General features: G+C 61.0%; 1 protein-coding gene across 8 annotated transcripts in view; it reads left to right on the top strand.

Annotated features, from left to right (window-relative positions):
- Positions 1–22,242, top strand: part of DNM2 (dynamin 2) — a 34,876-nt gene that overhangs the window by 2,763 nt on the left and 9,871 nt on the right. For 3 of the 8 annotated variants that reach the window (XM_087778047.1, XM_087778043.1, XM_087778041.1), the window contains exons 2-14: positions 4,938–5,011; positions 7,553–7,702; positions 8,052–8,255; positions 8,571–8,669; positions 8,923–9,083; positions 9,207–9,349; positions 9,998–10,133; positions 10,704–10,771; positions 11,808–11,946; positions 14,276–14,362; positions 14,654–14,724; positions 16,827–16,878; positions 17,605–17,616. In XM_087778047.1, the coding sequence (XP_087634173.1) occupies positions 4,938–5,011; positions 7,553–7,702; positions 8,052–8,255; positions 8,571–8,669; positions 8,923–9,083; positions 9,207–9,349; positions 9,998–10,133; positions 10,704–10,771; positions 11,808–11,946; positions 14,276–14,362; positions 14,654–14,724; positions 16,827–16,878; positions 17,605–17,616 (1,396 nt within the window). Of the gene's footprint in view, positions 1–4,937; positions 5,012–7,552; positions 7,703–8,051; positions 8,256–8,570; positions 8,670–8,922; positions 9,084–9,206; positions 9,350–9,997; positions 10,134–10,703; positions 10,772–11,807; positions 11,947–13,476; positions 13,616–14,275; positions 14,363–14,653; positions 14,725–16,826; positions 16,879–17,604; positions 17,617–22,242 lie in introns of all 8 variants that reach the window. The other 5 variants (XM_087778044.1, XM_087778042.1, XM_087778046.1 and 2 more) reach the window with 4 other exon arrangements.

Raw genomic sequence — 22,242 nt, 5'->3', positions numbered from 1 at the left:
GCCGTTGGGGTACCCGTCCCGGCGCTCGCGGCTGGGCGAAGCCCGTTGGGTTTTATCCCGCGCCGGCGGCATCGAGCGTTTCTCCGGGACGGATAGCGGGATGCCGGCCGGCTGGGGAGGAGCGCCGAGGCCTCCAGGCTGTTCCGCCTGTCCCAATAAACCAGCCGCGTCGCGTGAAGCTTGCTCTAGATTTCAAGCCGAACGCATCGAGCTTCCGCGCTTGGAGCGCGCGAGCCGCGTTTTATCCGCGAGAGCTTTTCCGCCTGAAGCCGAGGGGCCGCTTGCCGAGCGTGCGAATGCACGTCGGTGGAAGCGCACGCGCGCGGACGGGCGTGCCGCTGCTGTTGGGAGGGGAGCTGGGCTTAACAACCCAGGCGATCTCTGGCGGAGGGGCCAGGCGTCGCTCTTGGAGCGGCGTCCGGTGGTTTTGGTCTGCGAAACGGGGCGGAAAAGGGAAAGTTTCCACGTGGAGTGGTTTTCCTCACGGGAACTGCCTGGGAGGTGTAGCTGTCGGCTGGGAGGAGGGTGGGAGACCCATCGGTGAAGCCTTCGGCCTCTGGTTCGTTCCCGTTGGAGACGAATAAACAACACAGAGGAAACAGAACCGCGCTTTGGACCTCGCTCAAATCGCTCCGGCCCCTCCGATTTCCCCTCGCGGCAGGTCTCGCTCCTCCCGCACGCCAGCGAAGCCTTCCCAAAGGGATGCGAGGAGGCCTTCCACGCCGGCTAACCGCGTTTCCTTCTGGAAACAGCTGGTTAGAAACGGGCGGTGGGGTTATTTTTGATGATCTCCCCCCCTTTCGCAGCTGTTTGACCTTTATTCTTGGCTTTTCTGACCCGTTAGGAAGGTGCAGAGCCTCCGTAGGAAGCCCGACTCCAGCAGCGCTCCGAGCCCGGCATCCCGTCTCCCGTAACGAGCCACGCCGGGTTCTTCGGTGACGCGTCCCGGCCCCCTGCGTGCTGCCGAGGCTCGGCTAGCGAACGAGGCGGTTTCGGCTCAGCCGAACGAGGCGGTTTCGGCTCAGCCGCGGGGAAAGGCATCGTTCCCTCTTCGGAATAAGTCATTTTGGTTGATTGCGTTAGGGGTGAGCGGCAAGGAGCGCTGGCGCTCGGATAAGGAGTCGGGGGGAGGCCTGGGTCCCTCTAAATCTGTGAATTAGGTGCTGGACTTAAATACATCTGGGGGGAAGGAATCTGTCTCGCTGCTGCATCTGTTTCAGCAGGCGTCGAAATGAGTTGGTCTTGCTGTGCGAGGGGCGTGAAGCGACTCGATTCTCTCCTTTAGCGGGGAAAAGCACAAAAGGAAATGTAAAATACTGCATTAAAATTACATTACTAGCTGTATTAAAAGCCGTCCCATTGGCGTCCCGATGAAACGCGCATTGACCGAGCCCTCTTTGGAGCCCTTGTCGTGTCAGTACAAGCGTGCTAAAGGCGCCGAGCCTCCCCCGGCCCCGCTCCGGCTCTCGCGGCGACGCTCCGACAAACGGCGGCGTAAAAGACGTTTTCAGAGCCGTATAAAGCCCGGCCATTGAGCGCGGCGGCCGCTCGGACCGGGCTGACAATGGAGCCGTTGTGATGGGGGCGGTGGGGAGGCCCTCCCATCGGCAGCGTACTCGAGGAACCAAACCTCAATGGGGCATTATAAGGCCTTCGATGGCGTTATCGGTGCTCCCCGCAGCCGTAAATAACGCCGGGGCCAAGCCGGACGGCCGCGACGGCAGGGCTTGGGGGATGGAGGTGGCCAGACCTCGGTGAGAGATCCTTTACCGGCATCGGGCACGGTCCCCTTCTCCCAGTGGGACACTGAATAGGCTCCGTAAAATGCTTCGGAGACCCCAAAGCGGAGATAAACCCCAGCATTTGGGCCGGGCATCGGCAGCTCTGGCCCGAGGAGGCTCGCTGAGATTTTTAAGCCGGTGTTAATGCTGCGTTTACGCCTCTCTGAGGGAGAGTCTCTCCACGGGAGAGGATGGAGATGAAAGCGACCTGTTCTTAGGGCTTTTCCGCAAATATTCCCTGGGGTCTGGTTTAGCTCGGGTGCCGGGAACCGGCTGCGCCGAGCTGGGATGGCGGCTCTGTGGGTGTAAATCACGGCTTTGGCTGAATTGGTTTGGGAGGATTTTATGGCAGCCTTCGTCAGAGGAACGGCAATTTAACGGCAAGGCGTTGCTTCAGAAATGGGAGGGGGAAACTCTTTTATCAGCGGGCAGAGCTGGCTGAAAATGGAGCAAAAGGAAGGGAATTTGGAAGCGAGTGGGGCGGTTGCTAGCGAAAACGCATCTTGGAGGGACATTGGGGACGCGGCCCCGACCGCCTGGTGGGTCTCTTCCCCGGGAGTTCGGGGTGTCTTTTCCCTGGATTTTGGGGAAGAGCCGCCACAGGGTCGCTGGAGAAGAATCCGGCAAGATAAACGGGAGCCTGAAACCGGAGAGGGAGCGGGCAGGGACAGGCAGAGCCGGGCAGGGACAGGCAGAGCCGGGCAGGTACGAGGCAGCGCTCGCCGCTCGGGGGCCAGCTCTCAGGTGCCTTCGTCACGGGAGATTTTCTAGGGGATGGGATGCATTAAATGTACTTCCTCCACCAGTGACCTTTGTCTTTTTGCTCTCTTTGCAAAGCAGAGTTTCCTGGTACCGCACGCAAACAGCAAGTGGAGACAGAGGATTATTCTGAATAATCAAGTGAATGGGAAAATCCGGGTTTAATGTCACTTCAAACACAGGTTTGACCTCACTCCTCGGAGGTTACGTCTCTGAGGTGCGTCAGCCCGATCGAAGTCTTGCTTTGTGCCACCTGTCCCGCGTCTCTGAGTCACTTTTAGTGTTCAGAAAATGCCAGAGGGACCTTCTGGCAGGCTCCAGTTCTCCCCCGCTGTGTTTGCAGCCGTTGTTTCCTCGTGAAGGAGATGGTTCCTGCCAACCCTGGCCGCAAAATGCGTGCGTGCGAGCGGGGCTGAGCGCGGTAACACCCTTCGTTTGTAAAAACGCCCACTCGCTGCCGTCCACGGGTGCCGGATGGGGTCACCCGGCTCCGTGGCCACACAAGGGCTGGCCCGCGTCCGCTGCCGGGCAGGATTTGCACCGTCCTCCCCGATGAAGCGAGCTCTTGTTGGGCTTTGGTTTGTGTCGAAAGGGCAGGTCGCTTCGTGCCTGACCCCGCGGCGTAGCGGCGGGCGAGTTCGTGCTCTGCGGAGCCGGGGGGTTTATATCGTTAACCCCCGGAGATCGTTAACGCGGCAGGTCGGAGGCGGTGCGGGTGGGAGGAGGGAGCAGCGGAGCCTGCCAGGCGCGTTCGGTCCCATCCAGGTCGCAGGAGATGCTGTGGACCGATGCTGTCCCCTCCTGGGGCAGGCGGCGGGGCCGCGGGCAGGGTTTCTGCCTCTCGCGGCGTTTATTTCGACAGGAGGAAGCTGCCACCGCTTTCCAAATAGCGTAACAGGGCCCGTCATAGTGAAACTGCAGAGCCGTAACCGTGCCGTGCCGAAACAGATCCTGATGTTCCTGCTGCCGTCGAGCAGCCAGCCTCAAACACTTCCCTTTCCTGTCGCATCCCACCTCCCGTGGCGGCTGCCGCAGGACCTGTCCTCCCGGTTGGGCAGGAAGCTCTTTTCCAGGGCGATAAAAGCACGTTTCTATTTAGAGAGACCTCGTTCTTGGGGCTGCCTCCCCGGCGCGGCTCTGACCGGGGCTGGGGGACCGCGGTTTGCTCGGAAATCCCCCGACGTTCGGGTGAAGGTGATGTTCCCGGCGCGGATATTGCGGCTGTAATTCACACCCGCGGTCGGCAGCAGCCGGAGATGCTGATGTGCGGGGTTGGGTACAGCCGAGGGGGGGTTGTATCTCTCCCCATGAGCGGGGTGCCTTCGGGTGTGGGTGTCAGCGATGGGCACCGCCTGCTGCCGTGCCAATCTCGTTTCCTTGGGCTCGGCTGATAAGCTGGATGTGCTCTCTCGTTAATGGAAGCAATAAATCCACTCAGCGCTGCTCTGGCCTCTCCCAAGGAGCTCTTATCGCTCCCGTTTCCAAGCAAGCAAAGCCACCGGCACGGAGCTGCTCGGCAAACCCGCTTTCCCATCCCCTTCCCGTCACCCTCGGCCCGGGAGAAGGGGGCTGCAGCCGTTTGCTGGGTGATAACGGCCCCGAACAAAGCCGCCCCTCGGAGCAGCACTGTTTCCAGGCAGGAAAATCCCCGCAAAGGCTCCGCACGCTCGAGCTGACGCCCTGAACAGGGGGCAGGAGAAACGCCGTCGGTTCTGCGCCTCGTTTGGCCCCTCGCAGGGGGCCTTTCTGGGAAACGGGGTGAAACCAGAAGGGATGTGTGGTTTCAGAGGATAAAGAGAAGGTGGTGCTTTTGTCCCTTCTGTCGAGGTGTCTCGTTATTTTTTTTATTGAATTAGCGGGGTATTAAAATCCAACGGGCACTTAAATTTCTGAATGGCTGGCAGCTTTCGGAAAACTGCTTTCCGAATTCCTGCACCCACAGCCGTCGCTCGGAAGCGACGCACGGCGAAGGCCGTGGGAGCAGCTCTCCTCTCCCTTAGCGCCCGTTCTCCTCCTGCCTGCTTCCGAGGACGGGGAGGCTCTCCCGCAGAGCTCTGCCCTCCCAGGCCGTCCTCGCCGTTGGGGCTCCCAGCTCTCCCCTTTTCCGCAGGGAGAGATAGCGGGACGGCGGGAGGACGGCCTTGAGACCGGGGCAGGCGCTGGGAGAGCACATTCCTGTCCCGCCACGGGTGTCTGTGGTCCCGCGAGGATCTTTTACCCCCTTCCAGCTCCCACTGCAGAGCCCGAACCGGTTCTGTGTAGGATCCAGGTGTTTCCGAGCCCCTGCACGCCATCCCCCGGCACCCGCTGTTTACACATCGGGGCGATCGACTCGGTACAGCATTAACTCGCTTATTTAGCCGCGTCAGTAAACGTCTGTCTTTTCATTCCTTGCAGGGACTTCCTTCCCCGAGGCTCTGGAATTGTCACTCGGCGACCTCTCATCCTGCAGCTCATCTTCTCCAAGACAGGTACGGTTTGGCCCGTCGGAAGAGGGAGAGGGTGGTCGAAACCCTGGGCTGGCAATCACGGCTCCGTCTACCCTTCAGACGGGGAGTACCGCCGGCGTTCGGCTGCGTGCCTGCGCTCCGGCCTCTCGTAGATGCGTCGTTTAACGAGCGTGTGAATGCGTCGGTAACGGTTCTGCTTCGTTTGAGTGGTCCTCGGACGGGGTTTTGGCTGCTGAGGAGCACTCCTGCTCTCGGGGATGAAAGCCGCCCTGGAAGTGGCAAACGAGAGAGGGAGTTTCTGTAATTCGGCACCGATGCCGGCGTTTCGGCGTACGTCTGGCTGAGAGCACGCACCGGCAGCGTGGCTCGCGTTCAGGCCGGTTGCGAACGCGCGCTGCCCTTGACGCTGAGCAGTTGGGCTTTGTGCCGCAGGAGGCTTCTGTAGAAGGTCGCACCGATCCTTTCTTCCCCAGAATACGCTAAATCCCGAGTAAGACTGCAGGAGGTTTATAAAACAGCGAGTCAGCCCCCTTGAGGTGCCTCGTGCTGGCAAGGGGAGGGCAGGGCTGCCTGCGAGGCGCAGGGGAGAGGGCAGCGGAGCAGGGGTTGAAGCGGTGACACGTTTTAGGTCCGTTCAGGTCCGTCCTCCTGCTCCCCTCCGGCAGAAAGTTCCCGTTTCCCTTAAGGCGGCGTCATCCTGATGATAAGGGGGACTTTGCACGCAAGCGTTAAAAGCGCTGGCGGTCGCTGATCAAAGCGTGCCTGGCTGCTTCCCCATCGCCCCGTGACTCCGTTCCGCTTTGCACCCTGGTACGGAGGAGTTGCGAAATCGGCCCCTGCCCCGGTTCACCTGCCTGCACGTGGCGAGGAACGCCGAGGAGCTGGACGCGGGGCACGAGGATGCCTCCTTTTCCCAACCAGGCACGCTTCGAAAGCATCAGCCGGCCTGATTGCCGGGGAGGTTTCTCCCGTTGCCTTCCCCTGAATGAAACGCGTGGTCCTCTTCCGAAAAACCGGGGGTTTGGGTCAGTCCTGGCAGAGCCGGAGCGGTCTGCGGAGCCGCGCTCCGCAGCCGCCTTTCGCCTTGGCTCAGGTGACCTGTTTATCAAGTAATTAGTCGTTTCTGGTACCCAGAACACACAAAGGGATTGCAAAATGTCACGGCCTGTGGATGATAAGGTGTCACCAGGCTGGAACCGGTAGGAGTGGAAGGGCCAGGGCAGGGCTGGTATTTCCCCTCACCCCACCCACGGGTCGCTGGAGGAAGTGGGTTGCACCATCCCTCTCCCCAGGGCAAGTCCTGGCCCCAAATCCATTAAAATCCCTTTTCCAGGAGCTGTCGGAGGAGCCGGGGCGTCCTTATCCCGGTGACTGTAGGGACGCGCCGTCCCCCTTTCCCCTCACCTCCCTGCTCAGCTTCCCCGCTCCCCTCCAAGCGTCCCCCGCGCTAACGGGTTGCAAAACCCTTTCAGAAAATCCCAGATACCCGCGGGCGACTGCGCAGAGGCCCAGAAAAAGCAGCTGCTTTTCTGTTCCCAGGCGTCTTCCCCGCGGAGGAGCCGGGGCTGGGTTAATGTTTGTCTCCTGGCACGGGTTCCTTGGGCTCGGAGGGGAGAGACAGAGTTGCCGGGGTCAGAGTCGGCCCCTCGCCGGGCTGCGGCTCGGCTGGGGTTGTTGGCTGCGGGGGCAGAGCGAAACGGAGCGATAAATCTGGAGAGCGAACGAGTAAATAAAAGAGAGCTCGCGGTGCAGGTGGAGGGAAGCTGCGGTTCCTTCTTGGCAAGGGGCTGCCGGAGCCGGGAAGCGCCGCCGGTCCTTCCTTGCCGGATGGTGCGAAGATGATATCCCGGGTCTCCGGCACCGGCGTGCCTCCCCGCAGCCGGCTGCGGCCCTTTTGCCGGCACGAGGGGTGCTGCCAGCGCCGGGAGGGTTTGCTGCCCTGCCTCCCGGGCGCACCAGACAGAGCACCTTGGCAGCTGAAGACTCGGGGCTTTCTTCAGCGTTAGGGGTCTGGGCAATAAAACATTTAAAAGCAATCAGCGGGGACTGGAAGGCAAACAGGGCCGGGTGAAAACAAACACGGCCATTCTGATGTCGAGGTTCGTTAGCTGGAGCCAGCGTCGGCTGCCTGCCAGCATCTCACCCAAGGGCAGTTTCTTTTTTGGCAAAGGGAGACGTAACTCCCGAGTCCACATCAAAGCAGCTGCTGCCAGCGCAGAGGCAGCAGGCGGAGTGTCAGCGCGCTCAGCCTGCGCCGGCTGGCTGCCATCCTCCCGGTCTTTCCTCCTCAGCCAGAGGAAGCGGCCAGGCCAAGTTTATTTGGGGCCGCTGCCAGTCAGGAGGCTGAAGACAACCAGGTTAATCCCTGGGCAGGTCCTCGGAGCCTCTCTGGGGCACCGATCCTGCCCGGCTGCTCGGTGTCGCGCCGAAGCGCGTGGCCGGTTCCGCTTTGCCGTGCAGAAACGTCTCTAGGCCGGTTGAATCTCGGTGTGCGTCCTGCGCCGGGCTCCAGATGGCCAAATTGTCCCTTTTTTTTTAAATTTTTTTTTTAATCTCTTCCAGAATATGCTGAGTTTTTGCACTGCAAATCCAAAAAGTTCACAGATTTTGACGAGGTGCGGCAGGAGATCGAAGCGGAAACCGACAGGGTGACGGGAACGAACAAAGGCATCTCTCCCATCCCCATCAACCTCCGCGTCTATTCGCCGCACGGTGAGCGAGCTGTTTCTCTGCCCCAGGCCTCCGTGCGTTAAAAACGCTGCGAAGGAAGAAAAGCCGGCGTTTGCGTACGCGGCGGCTGCGGGATTTCGGCCCAGCCTGTGTCCCGAAAGCAAACGCGGGCTGCTACGTGTGTCTGGCTGATCTCACGCCGGCCTGGGGTCGGTGGGGGCTGCCTGGGCCACCCCCTGAGCAAATCCAGCGTAACTCTGCCTCGGGAGGGGATTTTAAGGCTTGCAGAGGGGTGGATTTGCCAGCAGGTCTGAAGAGATCCAGCTGCAAGACTGAGAGCTCCCAGCGCCAGGCCCTTGACCCCGAACGTGGGCCGTCTCTGTCCTTTCAGTGTTGAACCTGACTCTGATCGACCTCCCGGGTATCACCAAAGTGCCGGTGGGGGACCAACCGCAGGACATCGAGTACCAGATCAAAGACATGATCCTGCAGTTCATCAGCAGGGAGAGCAGCCTGATCCTCGCTGTCACGCCGGCGAACATGGATCTGGCCAACTCGGACGCGCTCAAGATGGCAAAAGAAGTTGATCCTCAAGGTAAGATGGACGCATCCTCCTGCCTGCCTCTGCCCGTGCCGCTGCTCCAGCCCCGGCGTGGAGGGCTAAAGCCTCCAGCGGCTGTCGCGGCAGAGCCTCGGCAATCCGTTCCCCGATTTTGGTACCAGAGGGTCTCCTTGTCCCTCCTCCTCCTCCCACAGAGGACTCTCCGTCCTCCGACAGCTGAGGAAGGGCCAGCGGTTCCGCTCCTCGCTGGCGAGTCCGTGTTTGTTTCGGTCACGCGCCCACGTGCCTCCTTTTGATGCGTTCTGTGAAACGAGATTAATCGATTGCTCGTTTGTGTGGCTGCTTCAGGCTTGCGGACGATCGGAGTCATCACCAAGCTGGATCTGATGGATGAAGGCACAGATGCCAGAGATGTGCTGGAGAACAAGCTGCTTCCTCTACGAAGAGGTATAACGAACCACGACGGCTTTGCGTCACCCCGTATCCTGCCCGCCGCGGCCTTCGTCTCTCGTGCGGAGAGCGTGGCGGTTGAAAACGAGTCGAGGGCAGCTCCTGCGCTCTCCGGTGTCTGCTGGGGAGCCCAGGCCCTTCCTGCTGCCCTTCGCTCCGGGAGAGGTGGCCGTGGATGGCGATGCGGAGCTGCGCGGCCCTGCTCGGACCCTGCTCCGTCCGCAGCGAGAGCCGACCTGTCCCCTTGCAGGCTACATCGGCGTCGTTAACCGAAGCCAGAAGGACATCGATGGTAAGAAGGACATCAGGGCAGCGCTGGCGGCCGAGCGGAAGTTCTTCCTTTCTCACCCGGCTTACCGGCACATGGCTGACCGGATGGGCACCCCGCATTTGCAGAAAGTCCTTAACCAGGTAGGCTTGGCTCCCTTCCCGAGCCTTCTGGGGCGCTGGTGTTTCTCTCTGGTGGAAAAGGGCCGTTCCTGCGGCCGCTCGGGTGCGGAGGAGCGGGTCTCAGTTCTCTCGATTCGTTTGCAGCAACTGACCAACCACATTCGGGAGACGCTGCCTTCGCTGCGCAGCAAACTTCAGAGTCAGCTGCTCTCCCTGGAGAAGGAGGTTGAGGAGTACAAGAACTTCCGCCCCGATGACCCCACGCGAAAAACCAAAGCTTTGTTACAGTAGGTTTCTCTCGCTCAGTGCTGCGTTCCCGGTGCCTCACCTGGCAGCCGAGAGTCACCTCTCCCAGCCAGAAACGTTGCTGGCGCGGAAATACTCTCGCTCCGCGCTTTGCACGAGGCTCGTTTATCCCAGCCGGTGGCTTCTTCCAAGGAAGAGCCCGGAATAGCCGCGCGGTTGGGGGCGAGCGGTGCTGGCGGATGGCCCTGCCAACTCCAACAACGGTGCGAAGCTGGCACCTAGGAGAGGTTCTGTGTCCTCCGGCGCTTGGCTGGCCGGCGGCCGGGCAGGACAAGGGAAGCCTCTCCCCGAAACGCCCGCCGAGCATCTCTGCTGGCCAGCATCGGTGGCTCGGGCTCGCTGTGCTCTGCGTACGTGACCTGCCTGTCCCAAAGCGAACGCTTTGGTCTCGGGACCAGAACGGACGGCTCGCGCCCGTCCTTGACCTGCCCGCGTGCTGTTTAGACTACAGCGAAAGGGAGATTTTTCACTTCTGCCGCTCCAGCGGAGGGAATTGGGGGAGCTTTTACGCGGCCCTGGCTAGCTGAAGCAGAGCCGGTGGGACGGTGCTGGCTGTGGGAGGCAGCCTGGCTGTCTGTCCGTCCGTTGTACTCAGCTGGCGCCCGTTTAATCCCGTTGCTTCTCCGCAGAATGGTCCAGCAGTTCGGTGTGGACTTTGAGAAGCGAATCGAAGGTTCGGGAGACCAGGTGGACACACTCGAGCTCTCCGGGGGTGCCAGAATCAATCGCATTTTCCACGAGAGATTTCCTTTTGAGCTGGTGAAGGTAAAGCTGGCCTGGGGAGCGCGTGTGCCGCGTAGGCGGGCAGGCCCTGTTCCTGCGGAAAGCAGCGCCTGCTTGGGATGGGCTGAGCTCCCTCGTGCCTGGCTCCGACCCCGGCAGTGCCTCAGCACCTGCGTGCCTTTCCCTTCCTGGCACTCGGAGGTGTTTACAGAAGGAGGGGATGTTTTATTAGGCGGTCGCATGTTACGGTAGCCGCAGCGGGCTGTCGTTTCTGGGTGGCCGTGCCTGACCTCTGGCCTAAGCACTGGGCTTGCCATGAGGAAGTTGCAGAGCAGGGAGAAGGATGTCAATCCAGGGTGCTAGCGAGATCTCCGGATCTGAGATAGGTCAATCAGAGAGGGAGCCAGTCTGGCCAGGACAGAGAGCAGCCTCTGAACCGGCTTGTAAAGCGCTTCGTGGGCCGGGGACGATGAGCGCGTCGGGCGGGCGTCTGCCTCCTGCGGTGCTGCAGAAGAAAAGAAGGGCTGCGGCGGGAGCCCGCTTGCACGCCCGCGGGGTTGCCAGAAGTTCCTCGCTGTAAAAATCCGAACTGTGGCTTTTCTCCCTCTTCAGATGGAGTTTGACGAGAAGGACTTGAGGCGAGAAATAAGCTATGCAATTAAAAACATCCACGGCGTGAGGCAAGTATCGGAGCGGTGCGGTCACGGGTCCCGTTCTCCTTAGAGTAGATCAGCGAGGCTGGTCCGCGGGGCGCGCGTGAGCGGAGCTTTCCCGCCGAGGGAGAGCCGATGCCTGTCACTGTCGGCTCATCGTCCGCTGTCGTGTGGAGACCAGCGTTGGCTGAAAATGGACGTTCCTGGCCTTTGAGAGGGAATTACAGGGGTAACTCGGCCCCGCCGTGTGTCCCACCACGTAGCGGGCGGTCTCGGTTAGCAGTCGGGCTTGCCCCGCTCCCCGGAGAACCCAGGGGAGGCTGCAACGCAGGCGCTGAGCTGGAAAATTTCCCCTCTTGCCTTCAGTTCAGCCACTAAAATAACCTTTATCTTTCCTCTCACATTCCTGTAAGCGGGGGAAGAAATGACCTTGGGAGGAAGGTAGGGAACGTGAAGTTAAACCCTCGCAGAAAAAGAGGGATGCAGGTCCTGGGGCGGGCGCTGGGGCCGTCGCCTCGTTGGGGAGCGGCGCGCCTCGCGTGGGCGCTGCTCGGCCCCTCCGGCGCGGAGCTGTCGGGGAGTTAGGGACCCCAAAGAGGAATTAATTACCTGCGAGTCCTCAGCTCGGCCGGCCCGCTCTGCTGTGAAGGGAAAAGAGAAAGGCAGAGTTTCTTCTCTTTGCTTTAACGCTCTCCCCAGAGTCACTTGGCGGGCTGGTGGCGTACCCGTTTTCCCTAATCACCGCCAAAAAGGTGAATTCCCGTTCCCTTGCGGCGCTGACGCGCCTGGGCTCTCTTGCTCCCGTTCGTGGGGGGAGCAGCACCCTAATTCGAGGGGTTGGAGGGTGCTACCACGAGGCGGGGGGGCTGCGGCAGCCCCGACGGCGGGGGAAGAGCGGGACTGAGCGATGCCGTGGATCCAGGACCGGGGCCGCCCCAGCTGACGGCGCCGGGGAGGGAATTGCTCTCCAGGACGCAGCCGATGGCCTCCAAACCTGATCACCCATTTTGTTTTTTTCTCTGCCATGTCTCCGCCCTCTCGCCCCGCCTGCGGATTCCTGTAGGACGGGGCTCTTCACCCCAGACTTGGCATTCGAGGCCATTGTGAAAAAGCAGGTGGTGAAGCTGAAAGAGCCTTGTCTGAAGTGTGTCGACCTCGTTATTCAGGAGTTAATCAATACAGTTAGACAGTGTACCAGTAAGGTATTGAACCGGCTGGAGGCAATCCAGCCCCTTCCTACCAGCGGGATGGGGAAGCAGGAGCGATGCTCTAACCTGCCTGCCTTGCCTGGTTTCCCTTCCAAAAAGAAAAATAATGAAAACGATGAAATCTGGGAGCCCCCTAAGCAAATTGGATGTTTCTGAGCTCGTGTCTCCTAACCTGGAGTCCTCCCTGTCGCCTCCGGCTGAGGGGATCGGCCGCTCCTCGAGCCAAGGACGGCTCAGCCAGCGCTGGCAGGGTCCCTGAGCCTCCCGGCCATCCCGACGGACAGGGTCGGGATTTCTGGGGACGCTCGACAAGACGCTTGGCTTCCCGTGGCTGTCACCCTCCCGGGGACAGCGCGGCGCTCGCGGCGAGGGGCTCTCCAGGGGCCGCTGCCGAGGCTTTGTTCCCGGTGGGAGCCAGGCAGGCGGGCAGGCTGCTCTTGGATGCCGGTACCTCTCTTAGCACGTGTTTTCTCAAGCTGCAATTTAAACTGCTGCTTCGCTGCACTCTGGGAATCCCGGGAACGTGGAAACAAAAGCCGGGGACAGCAGTTCCAGTAAAGGGTTTGGTGGCCTGCCTGTAAATCTCGCAGTTCAATGTCTGCAATTAATAAGCTGCTTGATAACAAGCACATTTGCATTTCAAAAGGTTCCCCCCCCCCCCCCCCCCCCAATTGCCTTTATTCGGTGGAAGTGTTGATTACCCTGAAGCTGCGGAGGGCCCTGGATAAATAACCGGGCCATTTCCATATTTAATAACCAGCTTCTGAGAGCCACTCTTTTGTTTTTTAACCTCGTTCGGGTAGCGCCAAAAGATACGCCTTCAACTGAAAAGAGGGCAGGAAAAACAGCTCCTCTCTCTTTCCAACGCTTATATTATTTAAAAAAATAATAATAAATTTAGCTACATACAGGCAAGAGCGTGAAAGCGTCCGCCCCGTTTGCTACCCAGAGTGCTTCTGTGGAGCGGACCAGTTTAAATGCTGGTTCTGTCAGTGGTAGGACCGGTGGGGGTTTGCTGGCGGGTCAGGAGTTCTCCGCTCTCTCCGTTTCCAGCGTGGTTGACTGTGATCTGGGTAACGTGGAGAAGCCGGCGCTTCCTGCCGAAATTCCTTCCGTCTCCGATAGCCAGGGCGGCTCTTACCCCGAAGCTGAGTTGAAATTCAGTGTTTTCCTAGAGCTGGGTCTGAGTAACCCAGGCTAGAGGGAAGCCGGGAGCCTGGCCGGGGCTTTCCCCGCGCTCAGGCGGCGCTGCCGTCCCGTACGCACCGGGGCGAGGGGCCCTCCGATCAGTACAACCGCCCCGACGCCGCGGGGAGCTTGAGAGGGGACCGAGCACCCCAGCAGCTCCCAGGGACCCGAAGGAATTTCTCAGGCAGCGCTGCAGCTTTTTCCATTGCACGTTACTAACCTTAATTTAAAAAAAAAAAAAAAAATTTCTCATTTTTCTTTTCTTTTCTGTCTTTGTTGCTATTTCCCCCCCTCCCCCTGCACTCCGCTTGGTGTTTCGCTCTCTGCATGGTGCAGGACGGGGCTCTTCACGCCCGACATGGCCTTTGAAGCCATAGTGAAAAAACAGATTGTAAAGCTTAAAGAGCCCAGTTTGAAGTGTGTTGATCTGGTGGTCTCAGAGCTGGCCACGGTCATTAAAAAGTGTGCCGAAAAGGTAACGGGTCTTAATTCCTCCCTTTTTGTCTAATCTGAACATCTGGAATATATTCGCTCCCAGGACCCAGCCGACCAAAGTGAGTTCAGCCACAAGGTTGGCCCTAATTTTGGGGGACGCCGTGTCCTTCCGACACCCGACCGCTTGTCGGAAACGCCGGCAAATACAGACGTAGCATCAACTCGGCTTCGCGGCACGGGTCCTGCCGAGACATATTGCCCAGGTGTTTGCTCGCCCCCGTAACAGCAAAGGCTGAAACCGCTCCTCGCGTTGCTGAGATCCCGCTCCTTTGCCTCGCTTAGCCGTAGCTCGCGCTTCGTGCCACGAGAACCCGGATCTGCTTAGCCCTGGGGTCCGAGGGCGGGACAAAAAAACAACCATAAAAATCTGGATTTGTGCGTTTGGCATTGCTTCGAAGGCCCCCGGGAAGGGGATTCTGCTGATCTTGTCGGATCTGGTGAAGAGAATCAAGCCTGTCGCTTTTTCCGCCCCTGAGCCCCAGTTGTGCCCTCCCGGCAGAACTGGGGCTCAGTCCCCGTCCGTCCTCCGTCCCCTTCGTGAGCGTCTCCCGTCGCCGGCTTTCTGCGGTGAGCGCCGGAGGCTGCCACGGTCCCGTCAGCAGCGTTGTTTTTTTCCCCGGCCTTCTCCCTTTCTTTTCAGCTTGGTTCCTACCCCAGGTTACGAGAGGAGACGGAGAGGATCGTTACCACTCACATCAGGGAACGGGAAGGCAAAACGAAGGACCAGGTGAGCTCACGCCGTCTTCGGCCGGGCTGGAGAGCGGGGAGAAAGCCGAGCCGCCGGGTGGGGAGGAGAAAGCAAGCCCTGGCACCGGCCGCCCGGCATCGCCCACCGCCCGGCGTCGCCTGCCACCCGGCATCGCCCGCCACCCGGCATCTCCCCACTCGTGATCCCGAAGCTCCCTCTCGCGGCGGCTCCGGCATCTCCCGCCTGGTCACCCCCGTCTGCCCGAGCGGTGCCGGAGCTGCGGGTGTTCAGCCCTCCCTGTGGGACCCCTAACCTTAAACCTCCTTCCAGATTCTCCTGCTGATTGACATCGAGCTCTCTTACATCAACACTAACCACGAAGACTTCATTGGATTTGCCAAGTAAGTCATTTCCCGGTGGGCTGGCTCCCCAAACTCTCGTTATTTATAAATGAGGTTCCTGGTCCCGTCCCCAGTTTGCAGAGGAGGCGCGCGGGTTACGTTACCCTTTCAGGGTCACTGACGTGAAACCTGGTGGAGGAGCCTCCCGCGCCCCAACGTCATTCACCAAAACCGTATCTTTTGCACCCGAGTTCTCTCAGATTTGGGGTACGGCAGCTCCGCTTCTCTGCTTGCCACCTGGCCGGCGCTCGAGGGCCTGGAGAGCTGAGCTGCCCCACGTCACTCCTCAGAGTGGAGCCCGAAGCAGGGTTCGTTAATGCTGCTCGTTAGGGCAGAGGGTGCGAAGAGCTGGAGTCGGGTCGTTCGGCCTCGGACAGATGAGCTGCTTAGTGCCCGCTCACGGGAGCGCTTACGATGAATTTGGGTCGTTAAGGCTGCTGCTGCCCTTCAGCAGAGAGGGGGAATTTTCCGTGCCCCCGGCCGCCCTAAGGGAGGGTGCAGTAACTCGTCCTGTCCCCGTGGAGCTGGCGGCTGGAGCAGAAACGTCTCCCCGTCCTTTGAGCTCGTCCCTCGTAGTCCTCTGCCCGGGCAGGCGAGGCCGGGAGCCGGAGGGGGGCTCTCTGGTAGCCCCTCAGCTTCGGCTTTCGGCCAGAGGACGGCTAGCGTTTTCCATCGGCGCAGCCCCAAGACGGGCGGTAACTTTTCGGAAGCGCCCAGAGGGTCCAGCTCGGGTGTCCCCCCGCAGAAAGAGCGGAGGCCAGCGGCTCTTGTCGCCTCTTCGCCAGCCAGAGCCCACGCCACCTCCTCCTCTTTAAATTCACGTAGCCTTCCTCTCGTTTTTCTTTTTCCTCCCCCTTTTTTGTGTCTCTGCTTTTCACCTTCATTCACAGTTCCTTCCTCTTCTCCTAATCTCTCCTGTTTTTCCTTTGAACCATCACCTCACTCTTTCCTCCGGACTCCTCTGAAACTCTCCCACTCCCCAGCTGTTACACTGAGCAGCACATGGCGACAGGGTGGGTACCCGCTCAAACAGCATGTCCTGGAGTGGCCGGGGCAGCCCCGCTTGCACCTTCCCCTCCCCGCAGCCCGGGGGGACCTTGGATGAGAGCTGGAGAGGCTTCTCCCCCAAGCTCAGCTTTGGATTTTGCGCTTGCAGCGGTGCCTCAGCCACGGGAGAGCTTCCCGCTCCCATCCGGGACGCCACGACGCTGGGGCTGGCTCAGACCGGGCGCCCGGCTCGCCTTGCGTCCCGAGGGCTTAGGGAGGAACCGTGAGGGCCAGGGCAGGCAGGGAGCCGTCTCCCAAATCCCCCCAGCCGGCAGGTCAGGGCTGTCCCGGGTCCGAGGGACGGTGGCCGCTGTCAGCGCCGTCCCGCAGTCGCCTTCCCCAGGGAAAGGACCCCGTTTGTGCTTGTAAACTGCTGCTCCGTGGGGCGTCCCGGCATTATTCTAACTGTTTTCATGGATTTTGTTCCTGCTCCTGACTAACGGTTGCGTCCCGCACCTCGCCCCTCGTCTCTTTGGTTGCTCAGGAGAGACAGGTAGCTTTCCCTCTGGTGCAGGTATGCTCTCTTCCAACCCGGGGGGGAAGGAGGAGGCTGCAGGTGTTTCTGGAGAGGAGTCCTTCTGGTTATCGGCCTTGCGGTGGTAGGGGTGCGTCGGCTCCGCTGGGCTCACGGACAGAAATCCCTCTTGGATCGGCAACCGCTGCTGATCCGCTTGCCCTTTCCTCTCCTGCAAGTTATCAGCCTTGTCCCTCTGGAAGGGGCAGGCTCGTAAACGCCCGGAGATAAGGACCGCGAGGAAGGCGATAAAGCTGTCGGGGTTGGAAAGCCCCGGCCCCCTCCCTCGGTGCTGCCGTCCCGCGTACGTTCGGTCCTGGGCAAAAACTCTGGAAGGGGCTCCTCTGTCCGCGTTGCAGCGTGCTGGCAGCACCGAGCCCGGGTGGTCGCGGTGGAATTTTACGTGTCGGGCTTCCCCTTTGGACTCGGCTCTTCCTTACGGCATTCCGGGCGGGAAGCGCATCGCGGCCGCGTGGGCTCTGAGCGCTCGTCGCTTTGCTTTGCCCTTCCCCGCCTAAAGCTGCTCTTTTTCTTGTTTCAGCGCGCAGCAAAGGAACACCCAGACGAACAAGAAAAGAGCCATCCCCAATCAGGTACGGCCGCCGGCTCCCCGGTCCTCCCTCGTCGCGTGGGGCAGCGGTAGCGCTCCAGGATCCCGCTCGGAGCAACCCGGAGCTGCCTTTCGCAGCTCTGAAATCGGGATTCCGGTGGATCCACAAACTCCTTCCTTGAGGGGTATTTCACGCTGGGGTTGGAGCTGGGAAAGACGGAGCTCTGGCTCACCAGGAGCTCGTCTAAAAGCAGCGGGAGTCGGGACAAGCCGGGTGGGACGCGCTGCTGGAGCAGCCCCGCGCTCCGCCGCGGGGCAGGATCTGGCCTAACCGCCCGGTCCTGCCCCCGCCGACCCAGAGCAGCCCTCCGGGGTGGGGGGCGGAGGGGACGGGGAGCGCGGGGACGCGCCCGGCGGCCGTGTCAGCCTCAGTTCTGTCTCATCGTGCAGCCTCCCGCTTCCGAGAGGGTGTTTGCTATCCGGTGTGCATGACTGAGAGCGGGACTGGAAGTGCCCCCTTGCATGGTGTTAGGTCTCGCAGTACCTAATGCAGACATTGCCTCTTGTTTGGAAAGAATGTAATGAAATATTAACACTGTAAAATTATAATTAATAGCATGTAACTGTTTTTCTTTTGCTGTTTTTCTGCTTTTTCCTACCATTTTTGTGCTTCCTGCTCTCTTCTCCCTTCCATCACTTTGTTTTTCTTCACTGTTCTGTCTCCTCGTCCTGCTTTTTTTTTCCCCCCCTTAATTTTGCGCACCTAAAGGGTGAGATACTGGTAAGTACCCACATAGCGTGATAGTGCTGGTAGATGACACCCAGTGATGGACGTGGCCCTGCCAGAAAGACCTTTCAAAGCTAAAATGACGCCTCTCGCCTCCCAGAATTGAGTACGCTGATGGCAGAGGGGGGACAGGATTCCCCGAGGGGAGCAACCGGGCGCCGGGGGCTTAGTTAGAGACGGAAATTGCGGCTGTCCCCTTCATCCCCATGCCTGGGCTCTTCCCGCGGCCAAAAAAAAAAAGGGCTCGGGGCTGATCCCTGCCCGTGCCACGACATCGGGCTGTCAGCGCTGCCTGGCATCTGCCTGTACTCGTTGGGAACAGGTATAGGGAGAGCTGGCTGCTGGGATTCAGGGCGAGTACTGGTTTTGCTGGGAAGCAAGAAGCCCAAATCCTTGGGTTTTAGCACAGAGCCGCCTGCCGCCGTGGCGGGCCGTGGTTCCCGTCGAGTGGTGGCGAGGGCTGGAGAGAAGCGGGGAGCCGCGCTGCCCGCGCTTCGGGCAGGCCCGGCAGGTAGGAAATTCACCCCCCTGTTTGCAGCGGCTGCCCCTGGGGCTGGAGGTGCGTTACCTGCCCCGAGCTGCCTTTCTTGGGCTTGGCGGTGGCTCCCCACCTTGTGCCGGCTGCCAACGGGTTTACCAACGCCGCCGGCGGCGCGCTGCACGCGTGGCGCAGAAATCCGGCAAGAAGCCCTCTTCTTCCGAGGTGCCTCAGCTCCCAGATGTTAGCAGCTGGTGGAGGCCAACTTTGGGTGCCCGTCAGCTGCTTCGAGCCTCGTTATTCAGCCAACAGAGTTTTTCCTCAAGCGTACTCACTTCTGGGGAGGCGGAGGGCAGCGTTTCTTCCGAATGGAAGAGAGATTCCCCGTCTGCGGTCGAGCGATCCCCTCTGGGGCGCTGGAGGGGGGGAAGCAGTCCTGAGCCCAGCATCGTGCTGGCGGTCCAAGAAAATGGAAGTGTCTGAGAGGGAAGCGATCTCCAAACCCCCGATTCGGGCGTTACAGCCTCGGGTATGGCCTTGGTCCCTCGGGGGTGGCCTCAGCACCCGGACGGCTCCCCGGGGAAGGGAGCCAGGAAAATCATTTGGCTCCGGCAGCTGGGACGGGCGCTGGGCTGGCGGATAGAGCCGGAAGGTTGGAGTCGGCTGCGGGTGAAGTTCCCCGAGGCCAAGCACCTCTAATCAGCCACACGGTCCCACGAAACAGCGGCTGCGGCTCGGGTGCTGGGTGCTTTCCTATCTCAAAAATGGATTTTATGAGGCTGCTGTAATGGCCCGGTTACAGCGAAAGGCCGGCAGCGGGAGGGACGCGGTGGCGAGGCAGCCGCCCCGCCGCAGCGCAGGCAGCGCCCGTCCCGCTCTTCCCGGGAAGGTTTGTACCTTCTGCTCTGCTAAACCCCACGATGTACCAACCGCATCCGCAGCTCCGGCAGCCTGGGAGGGCCCCGTGCCCGCTTCCCGTCCCTTCCAACTGCTCAGACACTTCCATTTTCTTTTGGCACCGTCCAGTTTTGCTGCAAAACCAAAGGAAACCCCCCGAGGGCCCGTCTGTGCCTCCCACACGACGATTTCTGCGCAGGGCCGCTCTCCCATCGCTGGCTGTGTGGACGTGGTCGTGCTGGGTGATGGGAAGGTGGAGATCTGACAATTAAGGATGCAAGGCGCCGGCCTGGTGCCGGGCCGCTTCTGATTCGGAGCGGGGCAGAGCTCTGGAGCCCCTCTGCAGGGGCAGCTTGCCCGGCTTACGAGCCCGAAAACCATCGGTGCTCTCACCGATACCAGTCGGTCTTAAAGGAACTTTCTTCTGGGCTCGCCGCTGTGCTGCTCGGTGCCAGATGCTGTGGCTCAGCCTTCCTCTCTCCTCCTCCTCCTCGGCCTGCCTCTGGGGACAGAGGAGGAGGTGTTCTGGGTCCTGCCTGGAGCCAGCGCACGGCTGGGGTGTCTCTGGCTCTGCAGGGTGCCCTCCCCTCCTCTACCCTTTAGCAAAAGAATTCAAATCTTGGCTTTTCTCTAACTCTCCGGCTCCCTCTACGCTACCCGGGCCCTCTCCCCATCCCAGGCCCTAAAGGCAGATTCCCTGTTCCTTAAAATCCCCTCCAAAACTGTCCCAGCTCCCGCCAGAGCCTCTAACCCGCCTCGCGGGACTTGCTTTGCTGCTGAACCTCTTCCCTCTGCCCTTTCCTTGTCCCTGATCCTCTCAACTGCTCCATCTTCCCCCCTCTCCTCCCTCTGTTCCTTTAAAACCAGACTCGGTTCAAATTCAGAGATGGTTTTTCAAATGCCAGTCGGGGTCTCAAACACGCCAGAGCGAATCAGAAGGTGAAATCTTTAATTGGACAACCTCTGCCCTCTTAACTTCAGGGCTCCTTCCTTCCCCTCGCCAGAAAAACCTGTATGAGTTAAGTTTTAGCTCTAGCTGCCTGTGCCTGCCGGCGCACCGAGCTTTGTCTGTGCCTAACACGGTGGATTTTGTCGTGGCTTTTACGTTGGCAGCCGCCTGAGCAGCCTGAAAACGAGCGCGGCCCGAGCCCCATCCCTCGGTAGGTTCCCCAGCAGCGCACGGAAGAGCCTCGGCACGTAAGGGCTGGCTCCGCTTCACCCGCTTAATCCCAGCGTTGAGATTAAAGCCCTGCCTTGGTCTCGAGCGCAGCTGCTCAGAGCTGGTCCCCGTACAAGCCATAACAAACTCTGCCTCTCGCTCGTGTCTAACTCTTCTCTGCTTAACCGCGAGGGTTGTTCGTTCTCCCTCCCATCCATGCTTTGGACTGACCTGAATCAACCCCCCCCGGTGCATTTTCCCCACGTCTGCCCATTACTAACCCGTGTGGTGGTACTAACCCCTGTGAAGCGCTGGGGTAGAAAAGCCGTGGCCTTGGGGCACCGGCTTTGCTGAGCTGCTGCCGGCACGCTCGGTGCAGGGCGCCTAAAGCATCCCGTTACGCAGGGTACCGCTGGCGTACCGGGAAGGTGTTAGCCGTGCTACCTCCCAGCTCGGCTGGGCTCTCCCTAAAGCCATCAGGTCCTACAGGAGCGGGCGCTTGCCAGGCAGCTCTCCCGCAGTTTTCGGGTCCCTAGCAGCGGTCGGTGTTGCTGTGTGCGAGGCAGCTCCTGCCCCGGCCGGGTCTGACCCTCGGGTGCCTGGGTGCCTCCGGAGCAGAGTCCCAGCTGGATGGGGTGATGCAGCAGAAGCAGGCAGGTTTGGGGACCCTCCGTTCCCCCTCTTGACCTGGGAGCGGGTCGTTTGCAGGCAGGCCGGCATCGGGAAGCGCAGCAGGCTCCTGCCATGCGGCTCACGGAGCGGCCGGCGTAGCAGCTCCGCAGTAAAACCGCGGGGGTGATGGTGAGAAGAATGCCGCTCCCCTGCAGCCCTGGTGGGGAGAGAGGCTTGCAGCTCGGTCTAAAGGCTTCTGCTGCAGCCCTGGGGCCTGTGCCGAACCGCGGTGACCTTCCTCTCCGTACAATAGCTCCCAGAACAATGGAGGAACCCCGCCGGGCAGAGCATAATCCTGCCTGCATTTGAAATGCTTAGAAAACTCCCGGCCTGTCCCAGAGATGGTGGCCGTGCGGCTGGCGGAGGTCGATCGGCTGCCCCTCTCCTGGGAGGCCGGCGGGAGCAGCTGGGCAGGGTCTAACCGCTAGCAGCGTGCTCGCTAGTCCCAGCCCAGCCCTGGACTGTCCGGACTCAAGGCTAGGGGAGATTCCAGCTTCCAGCACGTCTCCGCAGCCGCGAGCGGTTTGTGCTAACTCACCGTGTTTTCCAGCGGGCAGAGGTGTCCCGGTGGGGATCCGCTGCCGCTGAGGTGCACCCAGCGATGGCGGAGCTGTTCCACGAGGAGTCTTGTCTCGGGGAAGCCGTTACAGGCGCAGGGACGCTCCTTGGCGTCGGCAGGGTGGTTCCCCTCTAGCTCCGGCGCTGCCGAGACAGGCGCGGGACGGTCTAGCCAGGGCTCTGCTGTGTGGTAGCTGCAGGGGCCGGCTACGGCATCGTGCGATCCTCGCCGCCGGCGCTGGGAGAGAGCACGAGTGCCACGATGGAGATAACGGTCGGCCGTTAGCTCCCCGGGCTGAGTTAGGACAGGGAGCGCTCCCGCCTGCTCCGGACAGCGCGGTCCTCGTGCATTGTGTTGTGAACAACCGCTGCTTGCAACGTCAGGCTTTGGCAATCTCGCTTCAGCGCGCTGCTGCCCCGATTGCCGGCGGCTGCTGCTCCGTGTTGCATGTGAGGTCCGTCCGCGGGGCTGCGAGGGAGCCTTTCGCCGGGGGCTACGAGCTCGGCGAGGCCTGCCGGCTCGTCCTGCCCGCGAGGAGGCAGAGGAGCTGCCCTGGGGGAGGCTGCTTTGGGGCAGGGGGCAACGCACCAGAGGGGGAGTGGGTTTGGGCGAGAAACGGGGGATTCCTCGGTTGTAGCGAGGCCGAGGGCTGCCTCGGCCGCGCTCAGCCAGGGCACGTGCTCGCGGAGACCCTGAGCAGAACGGGGATGGGGAGAGCTGCTCCGGTAGCGGCTGGACTGGGTAAGTTGGTCGTTGCTCCTGGGAAGGTGCCGCAGCCGATGGGGCTCCGTTAGTCTCCGCAGACCTTTCCTAGCCTGGTTCGCGACAGCGGCTTTGAAACAGCCGGGATGGAGG

The sequence above is a fragment of the Nipponia nippon genome, unplaced genomic scaffold (genome assembly GCF_047370975.1).
Source record: "Nipponia nippon isolate SJK-2023a ecotype South Korea unplaced genomic scaffold, ASM4737097v1 scaffold_42, whole genome shotgun sequence".
Taxonomy (NCBI): domain Eukaryota; kingdom Metazoa; phylum Chordata; class Aves; order Pelecaniformes; family Threskiornithidae; genus Nipponia; species Nipponia nippon.
The sequence above is the reverse complement of the archived record's forward strand: the minus strand, read 5'-3'. Positions and strand labels throughout refer to the sequence as shown.